This window comes from Medicago truncatula, chromosome 7, assembly GCF_003473485.1.
Source record: "Medicago truncatula cultivar Jemalong A17 chromosome 7, MtrunA17r5.0-ANR, whole genome shotgun sequence".
Taxonomy (NCBI): domain Eukaryota; kingdom Viridiplantae; phylum Streptophyta; class Magnoliopsida; order Fabales; family Fabaceae; genus Medicago; species Medicago truncatula.
Window position 1 is genome coordinate 21265866 of NC_053048.1, and position 19616 is coordinate 21285481.

At 33.0% G+C, this 19616-nt stretch overlaps 1 protein-coding gene across 1 annotated transcript; it reads left to right on the plus strand.

Moving 5' to 3' along the window:
• The first annotated feature begins 13572 nt into the window (after positions 1 to 13572).
• LOC25498096 (haloacid dehalogenase-like hydrolase domain-containing protein 3) lies at positions 13573 to 19221 on the plus strand. Its single transcript, XM_013592841.3, has 8 exons — positions 13573 to 13874; positions 16022 to 16104; positions 17121 to 17204; positions 17397 to 17472; positions 17579 to 17651; positions 17835 to 17908; positions 18485 to 18578; positions 18665 to 19221. Exons 1-8 carry the CDS (start codon positions 13598 to 13600, stop codon positions 18729 to 18731), a joined length of 828 nt encoding a protein of 275 aa, XP_013448295.1. The 5' UTR covers positions 13573 to 13597; the 3' UTR covers positions 18732 to 19221.
• Positions 19222 to 19616: the final 395 nt, after the last annotated feature.

Here is a 19616-nt window from a genome sequence, read left to right on the forward strand (position 1 = left end):
TTCGATGATGAAGTTTGATGGATCTGCGATTGTGATGCTCGATCGGTGAAGACGAAGAAAGGGTTATGCTCGGTGGGTGAAGTGTGAATCTTGACGGTGAAGTGAGAATGCGCGACGATGGAGGAGGTGGTGAAGTGAGAATTGAATGTGTGACACGTAATAATAAGATGAAATATAATAGAAGAAATTTTTTGACTGAAATTTTATTTTTACTATTGTTGCTTGGTGTACTAGACTTAACATTTTTTCATAACTATTAACAATAGTAAAACCGTAAAATTTTCAACCAAGAATAAGTGTGGACTGTATATCAAGAGAACTTTATTATTCCCATTGCATATAATATTGGATAGTACAATTGATTTGTTGATAATACAAAACTAGCTCTAACTGAAAATTACAATTACAATTAACAATCCCATTCCTACTATCACATGCTTTCTTCTCCAAGGCATTAAAGTGCCTGCTAAAACCTAAGGCATATGAAGATAGGCTAAGCGACTTACCCAACAGTGTTATCCTTCATATTTTGTCATTTTTAAACACCAAAGAAGTTGTTCGAACTTGCGTTTTGTCTACAAGATGGAACATACACTGTTGATACTACATTTCGTGAGATCAAGAAGCAAATAAACATGAAGACACTACTTGCTACATTTCATGACATCAACCTAAAGAATTTTGCAGCAGGCTTAGCCATCTTCCCCATTTTTAATACCTGTTCAAAATCTAAATTCATAAGTAAATTCAATGATAAATAGATGAAAATAAATTTAAAAAAAATATCAAATAGAAAAAATATATAACATGTTATCAACCATTGATTAAATTATCCCATCAATATTTATTAAATCATTCCTAAAAAAAGATGCATTCAATTTAATTCAAATAAAAATGACACTACACCTTGAAATAAAACCAATCAATTCAAAACAAACTATAATATATTACATCTTAAATTCATATTATAATACTTTAAGACAAAATCATAGTTTCATTCATGCGTACCTTCTTTCATATTTAATCAAAGAAATCACACTCGTCGGAAATTAGTTTTGGACATTGTACGAGTGCACGACAAAAACAATGATTTCCATTCGAGTAATCCTGAAATGTTAGTCAATGAATTAGATTTCGATGCCTCGTTATAGATCTAGTAGAGAACAAAATTGAAAATAAAATCATAAAAAAGAAGCAAACAACAAAAACATAGATATAATCAATGGTAAAAATAGATGAATGCCCTTAGATTGAACATATATATAGAATTGATTTAACTGAAATGAAATCATAAAGAATGTATCTCCCTTACATATCAAAATCAAATCAATGTTGCAAATAATATGTGTGAGAATATTTATGAATGAGAGAAAGTGAAGATGGGTGGAAGCGCCGTTGATCGTTCTATGAAAGTAAACCTAACAACAAATTTATAAGGAGTTCATAGGAACAAATGTTGATGTTAGGTTAAGTTTTTAAATTGTAGATTTTAAGGGTCGGCCCATTACAATTTGAGGCCCAAGGTAGATTATAAAATAAGGCCTTTTTTAATTAATAGTTATATTTAAATAAAAGAATTTTGCTCTTCACCCATCACATTTCGCTCGCGCCCTGCATGTTTTTCAAATATAAACTCACGCACCTCACAACCTCTACGTGACTTAAGTCACGCACCACTGAGCCTCTGTGTGAGTTAACTTGCGCAAGTTGGCCGGTGGTAAAAACTGCAGCACAAACGTTTCTTGGACGGTGGTCAATGGTTTTGATTGATTTTTACACGTTTTTATTAAGTTTTTCACACATTTTTAGACCTCATTAAGTGCTATCTACCTTATACCACCTATAAAAACCCTCACATACTTCCTCTTTCTTCACATTTTCTCCTCCCACTCTCTCCCCCTCTTTCTCTTCTTCTTCTTCTTCTTTGTTTCTATAGTCTCTAGGGTCTTTATACCCCTTTAGGTAAATACTGGTGGCTTTTGGGGGAAGTAGTGGTCCATTAGGTTGTGGAAAAAGCATCATCCTTGAGGTAAAATTAGGTTTGCTTCCTTTTACTCCCAAAATCTTTTTACCGCGTGGGTAAAAAGAATCATCATGGGGGTATAAATGGAACCAAATTTAAATTTAACTCAAGGGGTCTTGATGTCATTTCCCCAACAGGACGGGATCACTATTTTCCCGAAGAGCTATTGGAATATACCGAAGAGGGTAAAATATATGTATTATATATTGTAATGTTTAAATCATATTAATAAAATGAGAGTTATATTTATTAATTTTGTTTTTTATTTGTATTTATTTTCGCATTTATTTTATGTTTATGCTTATGTATTAAATAAATATTGAATAAATAAAATCGAATTTATTTTCTAATTTTTTATTTAATGAATAAATAAATTAGAATGAAAATTGAATTAGTATAAAATCGAATTTATTTTAAGTGCATAAATAAATTAGAATAAAGTGACCAAATGATTTAGAATAAAGTAAATAAAATATTTTAGAATAAAAAAAAAAGTAGCCACTTTGCGCCACTTAACGTGCGCACTAGTTTATACTTGCGCCAATTAATGTGCACACTAGTTTACACTTGCACTGGTGAACTAGTGCAGGGACATTTTGGACATGACTGCAGGGTGCGAGCGAAATGTGCTGGGTGAAGAGAAAAATTCTAAATAAAATTGTCATGTTTTTCTAAAATTACATTTTTTCAGCTTTATAAGATCCAGTCATTTTGGTAAAAAAATAAATAAATAAAAATTCCACAATCATTAATTCAATTATGATAATTGACCATGGGGGGTTAGCTTTAGCGTAATAGGCTATACTCCCTCAAATAGAATTATCTTCAATGGAGGGAAACTATGAGGAACAAAAAAAAATCACTGTGCTAGTGTACTACCAAATAAGTTGAAAATTATTCTTCCGCAATGTATCTTAGATAATCACTCAAATTTTGTACCATGACGGCCGATTCTTGATAATGCCTTGGTAGTAAGTCGTCCACGTACCTTATGAAAGCTAAGACCCGTGGTCATGAGGGGTGTGTGTCACTGAAACTGGACATCTCGTATGAATTGGATTTTTCAAACAGGTAATGATTAAAATGGACTTTGATAACAAATGGATTCATTGGATGAGCATGTGTGTGTGGAGTCTATGGACTATTATGTGATGGCTAACAATGAAGTCATCGGGCCAGTTATCCCGGGGTGTGGCCTCTGTCAAGGGGAACCTTACATATGAATGAGACAAAGAGAGGATGGGTGCAAAGAATGTGTGTGAGTATATATATGATTGAGATAAAGAAAGGATGGGTGCAAATAATGTGTGTGAGTATATATATGTGAATGAGACTAACAACACATTAACTTATGATTTTCAATGCAAACTTATGATTATAAACTTAAATAATATTGGATAATGATCGATATTCAAGCAATTCACAACATGTTCAATCTTAAACTTTATAAAAAACTATAGAGAAAAACATAGTGAATCCTAAGCTTTTCAAGTAACTATTACAGTGAAAAGTTAAAGTCTCTATATTAAGTTAGTCACTATCAAAACCTTATTCTTCTTCTCTACAGTCTTGAATCTTGACATTAATCTTCACATCATTGTTACATTCCTGAATAAAGGAGAGAGTAGAGGAGACTAGGGTTTGCGGCCATTATATTTGAAGGTCAACAATTGGGTGGGCGGTTTCGAAAAATAAATTTTATTCACGGGTCCTTTAAAAAATAAATAAATTTCTGGATATAAAATGTTTCTAGGAACAAAATAATTTCTCAAAGAAAATGGTTGGAATAATATTACTATGAAGATGAAAATAAATTTGTTGAAAGGAATCTTGCATTGTTTTCCAAATTGACAACTATTACATAAGAGTATTTTTTGCTAGCCAAATTGAAATACAAATGGCTTCTTTATATTTTTTAATGAGCAGAAATTTTAAATTTGGATGTCCCAAACGAGTATACCATGTCTCAGATGATTCTTCTTAAGTGGCAGCAACAGCTTCAATTTTCACTCCATTAGGAGCATAGAGGTTTCCTTGTTTATGTCCTTAGGCCAAAGTCCTTTGTTTCTGATCCTTAATAATAAAACCATTTGAATTAAATTAAAAAATGCAATAATTTTATTTTTTTTGAGTAAGAAATGCAATCATTATCATTAATAAGTTGACTAATTACCAATAACAAATTCTTTTTGAGCTTGGTTACTACTAAAATATTGTTTAGGTGAAGCTTACCTTGTGTGGTTTGAAGCAAAGCTTTAACTTTATGGGTAATGGGTGAAGCTTGCCCATTTCCCACAAAAACTGAGTTAGTACCAAAATATGGTTTAAGATTTTGCAACTTATCTCATTGACTTGTCATATGAGTGATAGCTCCAGAGTCAACATAAAAATTTCGATCATTATCGTCATTTAGATTGAGTGCTGCCAACGCTTATTGAGTGTTTTCATATACATTAGTGGTGTATTCATATGGGGGTTTTGATAAAACTGCAATTCAAAAAATCCTTGTATTTGCAATTCCGAGCCCTTTTGAGACTTGGAAAACTTTGTCCACATCTGAAGTGGTTTGCCAATAGTTGAAAGTTTGTCACTTATCCAAGGACTATATATTGGTTTGCAAGTGTGAGTTATATGTCCCACATTGGATAAAATATCAGAGCCCCGGTTGGATGAAGGGTGCGACCGAGGCAGCCGGTTGTTGCGCAGAAAGCCGCAACAGCGGTACAAACAGCAAATGGCTCCTTATGCAGGAAGGCGATACATGCAAAGTAAGAGCTTCCGCTTGAAGGGGGGAGCATGATGAATAGATGGACTCACACTTGAGGGGGAGTGTTGGTTTGCAAGTGTAAGTTATATGTCCCACATCAGATAAAATAGTAAAGGTTGAACACCTTGTAAGTAAGAGGGCCCATAAACCCATTGTCTTAAGGTTTTGGGTAAGAGTGTGGTGTCTCTCACAAGTGTGGTTGTTCTAGCCTTGATGTGGACGGTCTCCCTGGTTCCTTTCGTAACCCAACAAGGACAAGGCTCCCTTTGTTAAGCTGTATAAGTTGTTTTGCAACTGAGCCTCACTGTCTTCAGTGTTAGGCAACAGCTGGTCATGGACTGTTTTCCATATTAAGTAAGTTGTAGGCACTCTATAGATCATGCTTGGAACTTTTTCCTTCATGTTACTAAGAAGACATGACGTAAGATGTCCAACATTCAACCCCTATTGCTCTTTAAGGCTTAAATGCGCTTTTGATCCCTTAATTATTTATTTGGTATCGCTTTGGTCCCTTAACTAAAAATAAGATTGTTTAAGTATTTTATCTTTATCTCCGTTACCTGTTTTGGTCCCTTCTGTTAAAAAAATTCAAAAAACTGTTAGGGTTTATATTATTCATCTTCTTCCTTCTCCTTCTATCATCTTCTTCATGATCTTCATCATCAACAACACACCAACCCATAATTTTTTTTTCATCATTATCTTCATCAAATCTATAAACATAATCAATTTTATAACACAAACATAATCAGTTCTATTGTCCAAATCAAATCTGCAAATCGAATTTCATAAACATCCCTTTCAAATCGAATTCTCAATGAACCAAACCAAATCTGCAACCATTGTCGTCTTCAACGAAAATCTATGAACCCATATTTCTCTCTCTGTTAAGTTCCACTCCAGATCTAAAATTAGTGTTTGTTGGAATTTAATGGTAAATCTTTAAACTATGAAACAAAATCATTCTCTACCATCTAACAAAGAACAAGGCAAGGCAGTGTTTATTTCTTGCTCTATTTGTTGGATTTAACTTTCCTTCATCTGTTTTTGTGGGTTTTGTTCTTGGCACCACTTGCACTTGTTTCCTTCACGAGAACCAGTGAAATAAAATTACCAGTACTTGATTTTGTTTGTTCTTGACGTTGAATTCTGTTTGGTTTTTGAAGGATGCTGATTGCTAGACGCATGGGAAGGAGACAAGGATATGTTCTGTTTTATTTTTATTTATTTATTTTTTTGCAGGCATGGAGATGTATTGATTTTAAAAAAATTTGTTGGTTGGTAAATTAAAGTGATTTTTTTTAGTGAATAAATTGGTTGTTGATTGAGTTATGAAATTGATTATGTTTATAGATTTGATGAAGATAATGATGAAAAAGAATTTTTTTTCTGGGTTGGTGTGTTGTTGATGATGAAGATCATGAAGAAGATGATGAAAGGATAAGGAAGAAGATGAAAAATATAAACCCTAACGATTTTTTTTAATTTTTTTAACAGAAGGGACCAAAACAGATAACGGAGATAAAGATAAAATACTCAAATAATCTTTTTTTTAGTTAAGGGACCAAAGCGATACCAAATAAATAGTTAAGAGACCAAAAACACATTTAAGCCGCTCTTTAATTTGCTGCATTTTTTGTTTTTATTTCCTGCAGAATCAGTGACTTTCATCTGCCGATATTTCAAAACTTGTGATGTGATGTTCAAGGTTGAGGCTTCTAATGAGTGCTATAATTTGAGATTTCTACAATAGAAAATTTGTGGTGGATAATGATAGAAGTTTGGCAAGTGTACCAAATACCATCGAAGTACTAAAAATATCGTTCCCACAAGGACTGATTTTAATCTCAATAATTCAATTACGTTGTAAACTAGGATGTGTATAAAAGTTATTTTGTTTTGCCACTAGGCAGTTGATTGATTTGTTTGCATAAAAGTAAAGACAAAAAATAAAGATTGGTTTTAAGAATAAAAGAGAGATGAGATCAGGTCTTTCGAATCATCTATGTTCCCCTAATTGGTATACTGCATCTATTCTTATGAATGATTCACTAGTTCCACGATAGTTAACAAAATAGTCATAATCAATCCCTTGAGTTAGGACCCTCTTCTAGGATTACAGCCCCTAATTCCATAGGTGGTCTAATAGTTATTGAAGGTTTAAGCACGTTAACCTAATATCACTAATAAATGATTATGCATTCCTAGACTAACCATGTTTATTAGAACAATTCAATTAGGTCTAAGTCAAAAGTTATGGTCACTAGTCATTCGTTCTCACTAAATCATGTTTATATTTGATCAGGATATAAAAAGCATTAAGAACAATTGAATTGAATAAAAACTAAATTGTCATTCACAGTAAATAAAGTTTCACAGAAACATGGTTCAATTAGGGTTAGAAAGAATCATCTCGGACCTAATCTCTAAGAGATTTAGCTACTCATAATTGAGTTTACAAATAGCATAATCAATAAAAGAATTAAAACATACATAAACTGGTAAAGAATGGAGGAAATCGCCCCGTTCTTCAGTCTCTAGGTCTGCAAATTGCACTTTCGCTCTCCAGAATTCGTAACCTTTGTTTTCAGAATAGTCTTCGGCTTAAATAGGCATAGCAATTCGCCTAAATCGTGCCATGTTTTTAGTAAATCGTGACACGTTTTGTCTTGTATAACAAACCACCCAAATTAGGGTTTATGAAATCGTGTCATGTTTTTGCCATCGTGACACGTTTTGCTAATGTCGAATCAAACTTCTTTTAACTTGTTGAAATCGTGTCACGTTTATACCAAATCATGACAAGTTTTTGGCTTTGCTTCAGATCTTCAATTTTCCTGTTTTCCGCACTTAATCATGCTCAAAATAGTTGTGAACTCCAAGATACTTCAGAAAATTACATTGAAAATTATGTAATGACGAGATGTCATGAGATAATTTGATTGAAACTAAACTACTAGATTGGTGAAAATATGAAATTGAGAGTTTGTGTTCATCAACACTCATGGTTTTTGAATTCCCTTTCTCTGACACGATAAGGAAGTTTATAAATATTCCGTCTTATTTTTCCATTCATGATTTGTTATATTGTTCAGTTCATGCATGCATACTTTAGTTGGAGGGGTTGGCATATGGATTTACACTATATACGTAATGAAGGTATTGTTATGAAGTTTGCCTTGATTGTTAGAATGCAAATATTGAAATAACAATTAGATAAGTAGCATTGACATTTTTCCTTTATTTAATAACTACCTCTAACTTAAAATTGCAATTACAATTAGAACATTCAAATTACACATTTAGAAACAACAAAAATGAGCAACCCCTATAATTGCTAAGCATCTCATATGTTCTTGCAGAAATTTCTTACTCTTCAACTATCACATGCTTTCTTTTCCAAGGCATTAAAGACGCTGCTAAAACCTAAAGCCAGAGACACTACTATCAGCATACAAGAGAGAGGACAACATCAAGAGACTACTTGCTACATTTCATGACATCGACCTTTGTGTCCTCAAAGACTTTTGCATTTGTAGTGCCAATTTGTTCGTCGAGAACAAACTCCACCTTAGCAGCGGGCTTAGCCTCCGGCAGTACAGTGTAGCTCCCCTCGATATAATGCAGCCAAACCTGAATGTTGTTACTCCCCACCTGAGAAACTGGCAAGGGGTGTTGAAGCCCTGCAGTTCGGCGAGAGAGTTCATTCAGTGCCACAAAAAGAGCGTTGACCTCTTCTTTAGTGTACCCTTGGCCTCCATTTTCGGTACCAAGTCTTGGACCAGCTCGACCTGTCTGGCCTGTTCCATGAATACATAATGTAGAAAATTACTCCTTATAAAATTCATTTTCTAAAATAATTGGAAAAAATTGATGAACATAAATTAAAAAAATATATAACATTTTTCAACCATTGATTAAATTATGCCGTCAAGATTTATTAAATCATTCCTAAAAAAAGATGTATTCAATTTAATTCAAATAAAAATTACAATACGCCTTGAAATAAAATCAATCAATTCAAATCAATCAATAATAGATGAAGAATATTATATTTTAAGTTCATAATTATTATAATTTAGGCTATAATTTAAGACAAAATCATATTTTCATTCATGCGTACCTTTTTCATATTTAATCAAAGAAATCACACTCGTCAGAAATTAGTTTTGGACATTGAACGAGTGCACGACAACATCAATGATTTTCATTCGATTAATCCTGCAATGTTAGTCAAAGAATTAGGTTTTTTTTGCCTCGTTATAGATCTAGTAGAGAAAAAAAAAACTGAAGATAAAACCATAAAAAAGAAGCAAACAACAAAAAATTAAGATATAATCAATGGTAAAAATAGATGAATGCCCATAGATTGAAATATATATAGAATTGATTTGATTGAAATGAAATCACAAAGAATGTATCTCCCTTACATATCAAAATCAATTCAATGTTGCAAATAATATGTGTGAGAATTTATATGAAGGAGATAAAGAGAGGATAGATCCGAGCGCCGCTAATCATTCTATGAAAGTAAACCTAACAACGGATTTATAAGAAGTTCATAGGAGCAGATTTTGGTATTAGGTTAAGGTTTTAAGTTATAGATTTTCAGGGCCAGCCCATTACAATTTAAGGCCCAAGATTGATTATAAAATGAGACCGTTTTTTTAATTAATAGTTATATTTAAAGAGATAGGATCCGTTGACACCAAGTGTCAACGGATTTGTTGACACCAAATCTCATCCATTAAATTGGTTTAATCTAAAGGTTATTAATTATTATAATGTGACATCAAAGTTATTTTACACACCTTATAACCTCTTGATTTATTTCCTTATCCGTTTTCTTGCCATATACCATTTATTGTTTTATTTTATTTTTTGGATTTTTTTTTTGTCTCTGGATGCGATTCAAATAGAACTTCATCGTTCTCCTTGCTTTGAGTCTCTCACCATGTTGTTAATTTGTGGACTAATTCTGAGAGCCATGGTTCTATCCCTTTGCTATCTTTGTCTCTCTTTTTCAATGTTTTTTTTTTCCTTTCTTTTTTCCTTCTAATATTAACCTAAAAAAATTCGAAATTGAAATGATTTGTTAAGAAGATGAATATTATATTAAAAATGAATAGATTAAATGAAATGATTCGAGATCGTGATCAAAATTTGGGGTTCTAAACTCATCTGATAGAAAATTTGGATCTTAATTTGATTGTAAGTTAGGGGATCTTGATTTGATTTCACTGTATATGGTAGAGAACATATCATGAGAAAACAAAAATGGTAATGCTAAAAAATAAAAATAAAAATAAAAACAGTAATGGAATATGGAGAGAAAACGGATAAGGAAATAAATCAAGAAGGAATAAGGTGTGGAAAATAATTTTGATTTCATAGACTTTTAAGTGAATAATTAATAGCCTTTAGATTAATTTGGTTTAATGGATGAGATTTGGTGTCAACGGATCCTGTCTCATATTTAAATAGCATTATCATATTTTTCTTAAATTATATTTTTTACGCTTTTTAAGATCCATAGTCATTTTGGTAAAAAGAAAAATCCACAATCATTAATTAAGCCTTAATTAAATTATTGTGAATGGGCTTTAGTCCTCAAATAGAATTACCATGAATGGAGAGAAACTATGAGGAACGAAAGAAGAAAAAAAATCATTGTCTTAGTCTGCTAGCCAATAAGTTGAAAATTATTCTTCCACAATGCATCTTAGACGATCTCAACTTTTGTACCAGGGCGGCCGATTCATGATAATATGAAATTCTAGTGCGTTAGCTTTCAAATGTTTTATATGATGTTTCAACACCAGACACAAAACGAATGTTGAGATTAATGTTTAAACATCGTGCTAACAATAACAAACATAGCAAGATAAAAGTAAAGGACATGAAGTAAAATGCATAGGAGGTTGTTAACCTAGTTCGGTGACAAACACACCTACTATGGAGGCTACCAAGCTAGGAAGGAAATTCACTAGTGTAGTCTTTGTTCTAAGTTCTCAGCAAATTCCAAATTCACAACTTATAACCTAGGACCTACCCATACTGACTTCAACCTAGGAACTCCTAGATCTGAGATTCCATCTCACTTCCACTCAATCACACACCCTGTGATTCTATGATTACAAACACGATGATGAAGTTACCTTCAAACACAAAGTACCTTCGTGCTTCAAAGCTTAGGAGTAGTATACAAACTTACAACTCAATAAAACACAGTCCTTATCATGTATCAAAGTGACACAAGAAAGGCTCACGGTAAACAATGACTCAAAATCCTAAAAGCTCTAATATCAAATGACTGCTTGAATGATGAATTAGGTTTTGCGTCATTGTATAAATACTCTGAAGCAATACGGGCTGAATAGACTTGTTGAGCTTCAGAAACACTGTAGATCCACGAGTTGATCCGCTCCACAAGAATCAAGAACAATCAGGTCGTCTCCTAAAATGTCGGAACATCTTTAGGAACAACTAATGCACATCCAAAGTTTCCTAAAATACTGTCACTACTTTAGGAAATAATCACATAGCTGATTCTGGACTAAAAGCACGTGTCTTGGTCAACAAGTAAATAGGCGTGGATTCCTTAAATAGATAAAGCACACGTATATCATGGCACATTAATAGGAACACTGAACCGTGCCAACATGTTGGAACATCGTATCCAACATCATGCATGAATATTTGTTTTAGCAATAATAAAGCCATATTAGTAGGTAATGATTAAAATGGGCTTTGATGACAAATGGATCCATTGGATGAGCATGTGTTTGGAGTCTGTAGACTATTATGTGTTGGTTAACAATGAAGTTGTTGGGCCAGTTATCTGGGGGTGTGGCGTCGGTCAAGGGGACCCTTACATATGAATGAGACAAAGAGAGGGTGGGTGCAAGCGCCGATGATCATTCTATGAAAGTAAATCTAACAGCAAATTTACAAGGAGTTCATAGGAGCATATTTTAGTTTTAGGTTAAGTTTTGAAGTTATGGATTTTTTAGGTCCGACCCATCACATATTGAGGCGCAAGGTAAATTATAAAACGAGGCCTTTTGTAATTAATATATATATATATATATATATATATATATATATATATATAAGTAAAATTATCCTATTTTTCTTAAATTATATTTTTTTGGTTTTTAAAGATCTATAGTCATTTTAGTAAAAAAAGAAGAAGTCCATAATCATTAATTAAATTAATGTAAATGACCATTGGGTGTTAGATTTAGGGTAATAGGCTGTACTCACACAATGTTGCAAAGTAAGGTATGAATTCCGGCTAAGAGATGAACGCATATTTAGTGTCTGACATATCTCAAGTAAATTTATATTCAGTGGAGGAAAACAAAGAGGAAAAAAAAAATTATTGTAATGATTTCATTTAATATTTCATTTCAATTAATCCATTCATTTTTTATTGAGACAATGTTCATCTTAATTAAAAACTAAAATTTCTAGTTTTTGTAGATATTATTAATTTTAATTTTGAATAATAGTAATGCGAGATCGGGACATAAAATGACAGACATGTGTATATATTTATGTTCCAAGGAAGGTTGCAACAGGTTAGACACCCGACGATGATCAATGTGAAAATTTACAGAATTTGGCATTGTAATGACAATCCCAATCACCGATCAAACTCTTCTCCCAAACATAAATATTTACTCCCGAACTAATAAAGTATATTGCTTTGAAAAATCGCAAGATTAAATGGACTAAGGTTTTTAAAACCCATTCCTCAATCCATCTTAGACTGGTCAACAAGCTGTGACTCTTCAGTTGTGTAGCCTGAGAAGTCCCTGAACCATCTCCCCTCCGATCTCTTCCCTTTTTTGGATGTGCCCGCTTTGCCTCTCCTTCTGGTGGTTTTGGGTCATCACACGCCTACCACCAATCATCTTAGATGGATCAATGGGGTCATGATCGGCCATATCTTCACAAAAAATTAACATCATTTCCATAACCTCAAATCAATCAATATAATCATCATTACAATAACATTTATGTCCATCATTTCCATAATAACCTAAACATCATTCAATAATTAACATACACTTAATCATTTCTATACACTTAATCATTTGTGTCCATTACATAACATAAACTAACTAAATAATCAATATACACTTAACCAAACAATAATTAACATCATTTTTATCATTTCCATAACATAAACTAACTAAATAATCAATATAATTTTCATTGAGGCATTTGATCAAACACTTTGTATGCAAAGTATAAAAGATATTCAAATTGTGTTTATTTGCCACTATTCAAAGCTACATTATCATTTAAACAACATAGACAACAACTACATTCATTTATCAATAAATAAACTACACATGCAATGATGAAATTGTCAATTCATTTATCAAACTTAACCACATACAAACTACTAAATTTTTTTTAAAAACTTAACCTAAACAAATTAACATTACCATTGCAATGATTAATGGTACTTACTTGTGATAATGTGAGGATGAATGTCTTGCAATTCGTGAAAATGGAATTTGGAGAGAATTTGAAGAAAAGAAGAAACTGTAAAACTGAGTTTCTGTTTCTGGATATGTTCAGCACGTCTTGGTAGTTAATTATCGAAATTTTTCTCGGCGGTTAATTGAAGTCGGATTTTTTATTTTTCGGCAGTTGTTGAGGCAGCATTTATGTATTTTATTTGTGTGTCTCAGTTTGTAAATTTACAAGAGAACAAAACATATTTTAAGTACCCTTGAAAATAAATCGTATTAATATTGGGCTACCTAGTACAAAACGAACGAGAATGACAAATGGGTACTTCTTATACAGTCATGATGAGATGCTCTCCCAGCAACTCCCTCTTCAAAGCTCTGAAACCCAATTTCCGAAATTCGAATCTTGTTCCCAATTCATCACTTCCATTCTTTTCTTCAACGCAGATCAACAAAGGAGCATCAAGGTGCTCTCATAGTCATGGTGGTGGAACTGGGAGGGCATATGACGCATTGCTGTTAGATGCTGGAGGCACCCTCTTACAATTGGCCAATCCTGTTGAGGATACTTATGCCACTATTGGATCTAAATACGGTTCGTTACTCTCTTCACTCTTTGCTCAATCAATTATAGCTTATGAAAATAGCTTATAGTTTATCTTTTCTTATGGAAATGACTTATGATAAACGTGTTTGTTTATCCAAATAGACATAGGTGATAGAGTGAATAATTAGAAGATTGAATTTGAAGTATTTGATAGTTGATAAATGAACATACTGAACTAACTAGTAAATGTAAGAGTGACTATCCAATATGATTGTTCAAAATTTTAGCGTGGCCCAATTCCGTATCTAACAAAAAATAAATTCAAATTAGTCTCTAGCATTTTTATACCAGGGACAAATTAGTCCCTCTAATATAATGAGTTAGGGACTAATTCAGTAATTTGTCCTCGGTGTGAAAATATCAGGGACTAATATGGGTTTGGTTTTTGTCAGTTGGACCGCTAGAAAAATTGTGAAAGATTAAGGACCCGTTTGGATTGGCTTATGTTGGAAATCCCTCCCCGAGCATGAGGGGGTGTGTTGGTAATCCTACCTTAATTGCGATCTGCCCCTAGTTGCCTTGTGTCGGTCTTTGAAGGGGTAAATTTTGTCCCACATCGGTTAGATAGGACGCTTGATAAGAGTTTATAAAGAGGAGACACTCCTCACCTTACAAGCCAGTTTTGTAAGATACTACCAAAAAAAAAAGCCAGCTTTGTAAGGATGAGTTATACCCCAAATTTCAACAGCTTATTTTTTAGCTTATGAAAAATAGTTCATGCAAATAAATAACCTTTTATGTTAATTCATAAGTTCTCACTAACGAAAATTATATCTTCATAAATTGTTTTTTCATAAATTACATTGACAAGCTTATGAATAATACATAAAAGCTTTATTTATTTGCAAAGTTCAAAAACAAGTCAATCCAAACGGGTCGCAAATTGTGTCTTCATTCTAAATATAAACTGTCATAAAGTGAGAAAAAAATGATATGATATAGGTTATATACACAATCTTTACTTCAAGTAGCATTTAGAACACATTTTAAATCAGTGAAAAGAATGCTATAAGCTCGTGAGTGAAGCATCGAGAGGGGAACTGTGTGGCTGGGTGTGGTGTGGAGGAGATGTCATCACATCTATTTTTTGACAGTCATATAGCTTCAATGGTATGGTGTGGAGTAGTGAAATGGCCAGCGGTTGTCTCTACATTGCATAGGGGCTGTTGTGAACATTTGGTTCAGTTTGATGGATTGCCTGCAGTTGAATGATTTGGAAAGAATGGAATGACTATGTTAAGAACAAATATGTGAGTGTTGGAAGACTGGTTGAGGAGATTAAGTTACTGTGATGGAAATGGCTTAAAAGTAAGGTTGAGGGATTCCTTTGGCCTATTAACCAATGGTGTCAAAATCTGCTAGAGTGACTTGGTCTCATGTAAGGTTTTTTGTACAGGAAAGTGGTGTTATGATTGTATTTGCTTTCATTTGTCAAGAGATGTATGAATATATGGTGTCTTGTGAGATCTGATGTGCTGGTTTATACATATATTTGATTCACAAAGTAATTTCTACTCGGATACTGGCTTCGGAAATTCCTGGTGTCACTGCTATATCACATACAGGTGACATTTTGAGTGAATCAAGCACCTGGAGTTTGCGGGTTTCTGATTTATAGTTTCTTGTGTGATGACTTGTGGTTCATTAATGTTGGCAATATATCATAGTTCATATTTGGCTGCTGGAGCTGGTGTGGTATTTTTTGTTGAATGAATCTTCTTTTGCCTTTGCAAAAAAAGAACTTAGTGGTTTGACCTTTAATACAGAGCCTAGTATGAGATAACAATAGAGTGTTCTGTTGAATGTTCTATTGTTATTATCTCAAATATTTTATCATTCAAAATAAGAAAGAGAAAAGTTATAGAAAATATATGCTTATCATTTGTATAGTTTGTTATAATAAAACCGGCTTGCATGGTGAGACTCTCCTTGGTTATAAACACGTTTTCAAGTCATATTACATCTAATGTGTGCCTCTTAACAAATATACTCATTAATAAGAGTTTTTTTTTTTAAGAAGCTAAACTAACCCACCCAAATACTCATTATATCGCTACACCCCTTTATTGTCAGTATTTTCCTTCTATTATTATTCTTTTCGGATGAATGTATTCATTTGTTATGTCTGGTTTCAGGTTTGACTGTGAATCCAGCCAAGATAAAGCAGGGATTTAAGAGAGCGTTTTCTGCTCAATGGTCTGAAAAACTACGATATCAGGTCTAAATGCTCTACCATTGTTATATTTTCTTGTAATTTCCGCATGATTACCCATCGTCATTTTAACCCATTATTTCCTCGTCAATTTTTGTCAGAGCTTATTGTATTATGAGTTATTGACCTGAACCTATAAATTTGGTGTATAGAAAATGTTTTTAATGATGTCAACAGTTCCTATAAGCTTGCTCTTTTCTTTAAGGGAAAATAAGAGGAAAATTTTGAAAGTTTATGGCAAGTTGTAGTGTGGTTGTATGTACACAATATTAGTCTTAATGATACTAGTATGAGGAAGGTTACTGTTTTATTAAACGATAATATGATCAACTCCTGTGTGACGTAGGAGGAATAGTAACCTTAACCTATACCATTCATGACAATGTAGAAGAAAGAGCAGAAGGTTAACAAAGAGACGGAATTGATATAGGGAAAGAAGAGAAATTCACACCACAAATCATGCATGCCCTCTTCTTTTCGCTCCTCTTCCTATATATACCCAATTTAAGTCACTCCTCTGCATTTCATCTTTCAATCGGGAGTTATTTAGCCTTTGGCTCAAGCTTCTCCTAGATCCGAAGATTTCCGAAAATTTCTCAACTGAGTTTAGATTCCAATACTTATTTTCTTGGTTGTTGTTGCTTCATTTGTCTTTGGACTTCTCCTAGATGGCAACTTCATTACACTGGCTTATTGTGATTATCATTAAGCTGTACCAGAAAAGATTCATATGATAGCAAGACATGAAAAATTAATGCTCTCACAGTTTCACCAGAATCACTACAAAGGAACTTAAACTACCATGATAGGCAAAGTGACAATGCTCAACTTCTGTGTCAACTGGCTCAATTAACTCGCTGGCCAAATTTGTGTTATAACATTCCAGTATATTGATGTCACTGGTTTTCCATAACATGAAACCTAATCACAATTAATTTCTAACATGAAAGCAGATATCCGTTTAATTAGTAGATGGCATTTGTTATGGCAATTACATGCACTCTTTGTTGTATTCACTACAGGGTGATGGGAGGCCATTTTGGAAGTTTGTAGTTTCTGAAGCCACCGGTTGCGGAGACGAAGACTTTTTTGAGGAAGTTTATGAGGTAACCTTTCTAGTTCTGTTTTATTTGTCATTCGTTCATTTCCAATCTATGAAAATTCAATAAGCTGGAGCTAATTTATCTGTACAATGCTTTGATATTTATGAAGTAAATTGCAATTTCTTTGTTTTTCATCAGCTTCTTTTCAACATAACTAAAAAATAAAATGACCTATTGGTTTTGAAATTGTATCAGTACTATGCAAAAGGTGATGCATGGCATCTTCCCAACGGAGCTTTTGACACAATGACTCTTCTCAAGGATGCTGGAGGTCAAATAAATTAAATATTTCATTTTTCCTAAGCTATTTACATTACATGTAAGTTTTTTACATTCTTTGAAGTTAGTCCTTGCTAACATGACAAACACTGACACAGTTAAGATGGCTGTTGTGTCCAATTTCGACTCTCGCTTAAGGAAGCTATTGAAGGATCTTAACATTTTACATCTGTGAGCATTAGCCATTCCTTCAATATGATAATACTAACTACATTTCATTTTTGGACATTATATTTGCATATTTGGTGAGGTGTTCAGCTAATATTGTTTTTCAAACCGCTTACTTTGCAGAAAAGTCTGATGAATGTATCTTAACATGGTTTTTAATGTTGCATTTTTTGGTTTTCATATCAGATTTGATGCAGTCATTATATCATCAGAGGTTGGATATGAAAAACCAGACCCAAAAATATTTCAATCCGCTCTAGGTATTTATTAGTTAATGTTGCCCAAACTTCATATATGCCAGAAAAGATTGTTAATTGTATATGTTCTGTTTTGTTCTAAGAAAAGTATTCAATTCTTGGTCAAACTTTACTTACTGTCCAGCCTAAATTCAGATTACAAGGCCCCTTTTCGTCGGGAAACGGAGGGTTGAGATAAAAAAAAAAAAAGTTTCGCATATTAACACCTCCTTTCCTGGCATTCCTTGGCATAAATAAAAGAACAATTCCAACATTTGTCTTGTTTTCTTGTGCAACAATAAGAAAAAGGAAAAAATTACTTCATACTTTTCCTATGTTGTTAATTAAAATCTTTCTCTTTCAAGGGTTTCTTTTGGCTTCATTTTGTATGCCCTTAATTTCTGATAATGCCTTAATAACCATGCTTATCCCACTAGGCCGTTTTTGTAAGGTACAAAAAGATTAAAAGTATCATTTCTATAAAAATTCAGCAAAGTATGTTTTTCAAATTGTATAGTTTGCTGTTGTGCTGTTGCAAACCTTGATTGTGGCAATAATGCTGTAGTTAGTTGAGTCTCGGTGCCAATGTTTTCTTTGTAGATCAATTAAATGTAGAGGCTGGAAAAGCCTTACACATAGGAGATGATCAAAAGGCAGATAAATTTGGGGCCAAAGCGGTAGGCATAGTTTGCTGGTGAGATTTTTCTTGTCTAAAGTGATTATTGTTTCTAACTAATTTTTATATCTTAATTACTGTTCTAAATTGATATGTCAAAACAGGTTATGGGGCACTGATGTGAAGACATTCTCTGAGATACAAATCTGCATCCTTAATCCAGAGGCATAATTTTAGTTATGGCTGTCAACAGACAACAGTCTCAGAGTTTTTGTGCTGAACATTGTGAATGTTGAGCTGAAAAATGAAAGCAATAACCAGAGGAGTCTATGTTATCTGCATTATTTGATCATCTCAGTTTGTAATTATTTTTGAAAAATTTGTTTAGTCCACACATTCAAATGGGGGAACTTCTTTTGCAAAGCTAGGAGCCACATCTAATGAAGAGTTTACTACTTATTTTACTCCGCCAGAAGACCTCATTCCTTTGATCAAGAACGATGCCATGGGAACTTATTTCCCTAGAGCTTAGTTTTCTTCTTTTTCTTTTGCTGTTTGCTTTTCTTTTTTTTAGCCTTGTAACCAAAAAAATAAAAAATGGGGGAACTTGGTTGACAATTAGAGATTTCGATGTATCGGTACTATATCTAGTCTATGAAAATATACAGTGCACTTGTACCAAAAAAAAAATATACAGTGCACTAGATTAAATTAACATGAATTGTCTTTTTTGGTAGTGTAATTAACATGAATTTTCTAATAAACTTCTAAGAAAATCTTTTCCTTTTGGAGTATTCGTGTATTACTAATAAGAGTTCCTTAAACCTTGACCATTATACTAAATGTATTAGGTGCGTTTGATTCGTAAAACAACAAGTATTGTATAGAATGGTACAAATCTCTACTTTGGATAGATAAAAAATAATATTTTTATGTAGAAAATAAAAAAAGTGTGTTTTGGTATTTTTGATAACTTGTACTCTTGGACGCAACTCAATGATTGAGATATGTAATCTAGATTGTTTGATCTCAAATCAATGATTGAGATATCTAATCGTGTGAAATTGTGTCATTATCCTACTATGGGGATTGGGGAATCCCGATCCCCCAAATAAC

Coding starts and splice junctions, on each gene's coding strand:
- LOC25498096 (XM_013592841.3), top strand. CDS start 13,598: ATGGGTACTTCTTATACAGTCATGATGAGATGCTCTCCCAGCAACTCC. Junction 13,875..16,021: donor CACTATTGGATCTAAATACG/GTTCGTTACTCT, acceptor GTCTGGTTTCAG/GTTTGACTGTGAATCCAGCC. Junction 17,473..17,578: donor TCTTCTCAAGGATGCTGGAG/GTCAAATAAATT, acceptor ACACTGACACAG/TTAAGATGGCTGTTGTGTCC.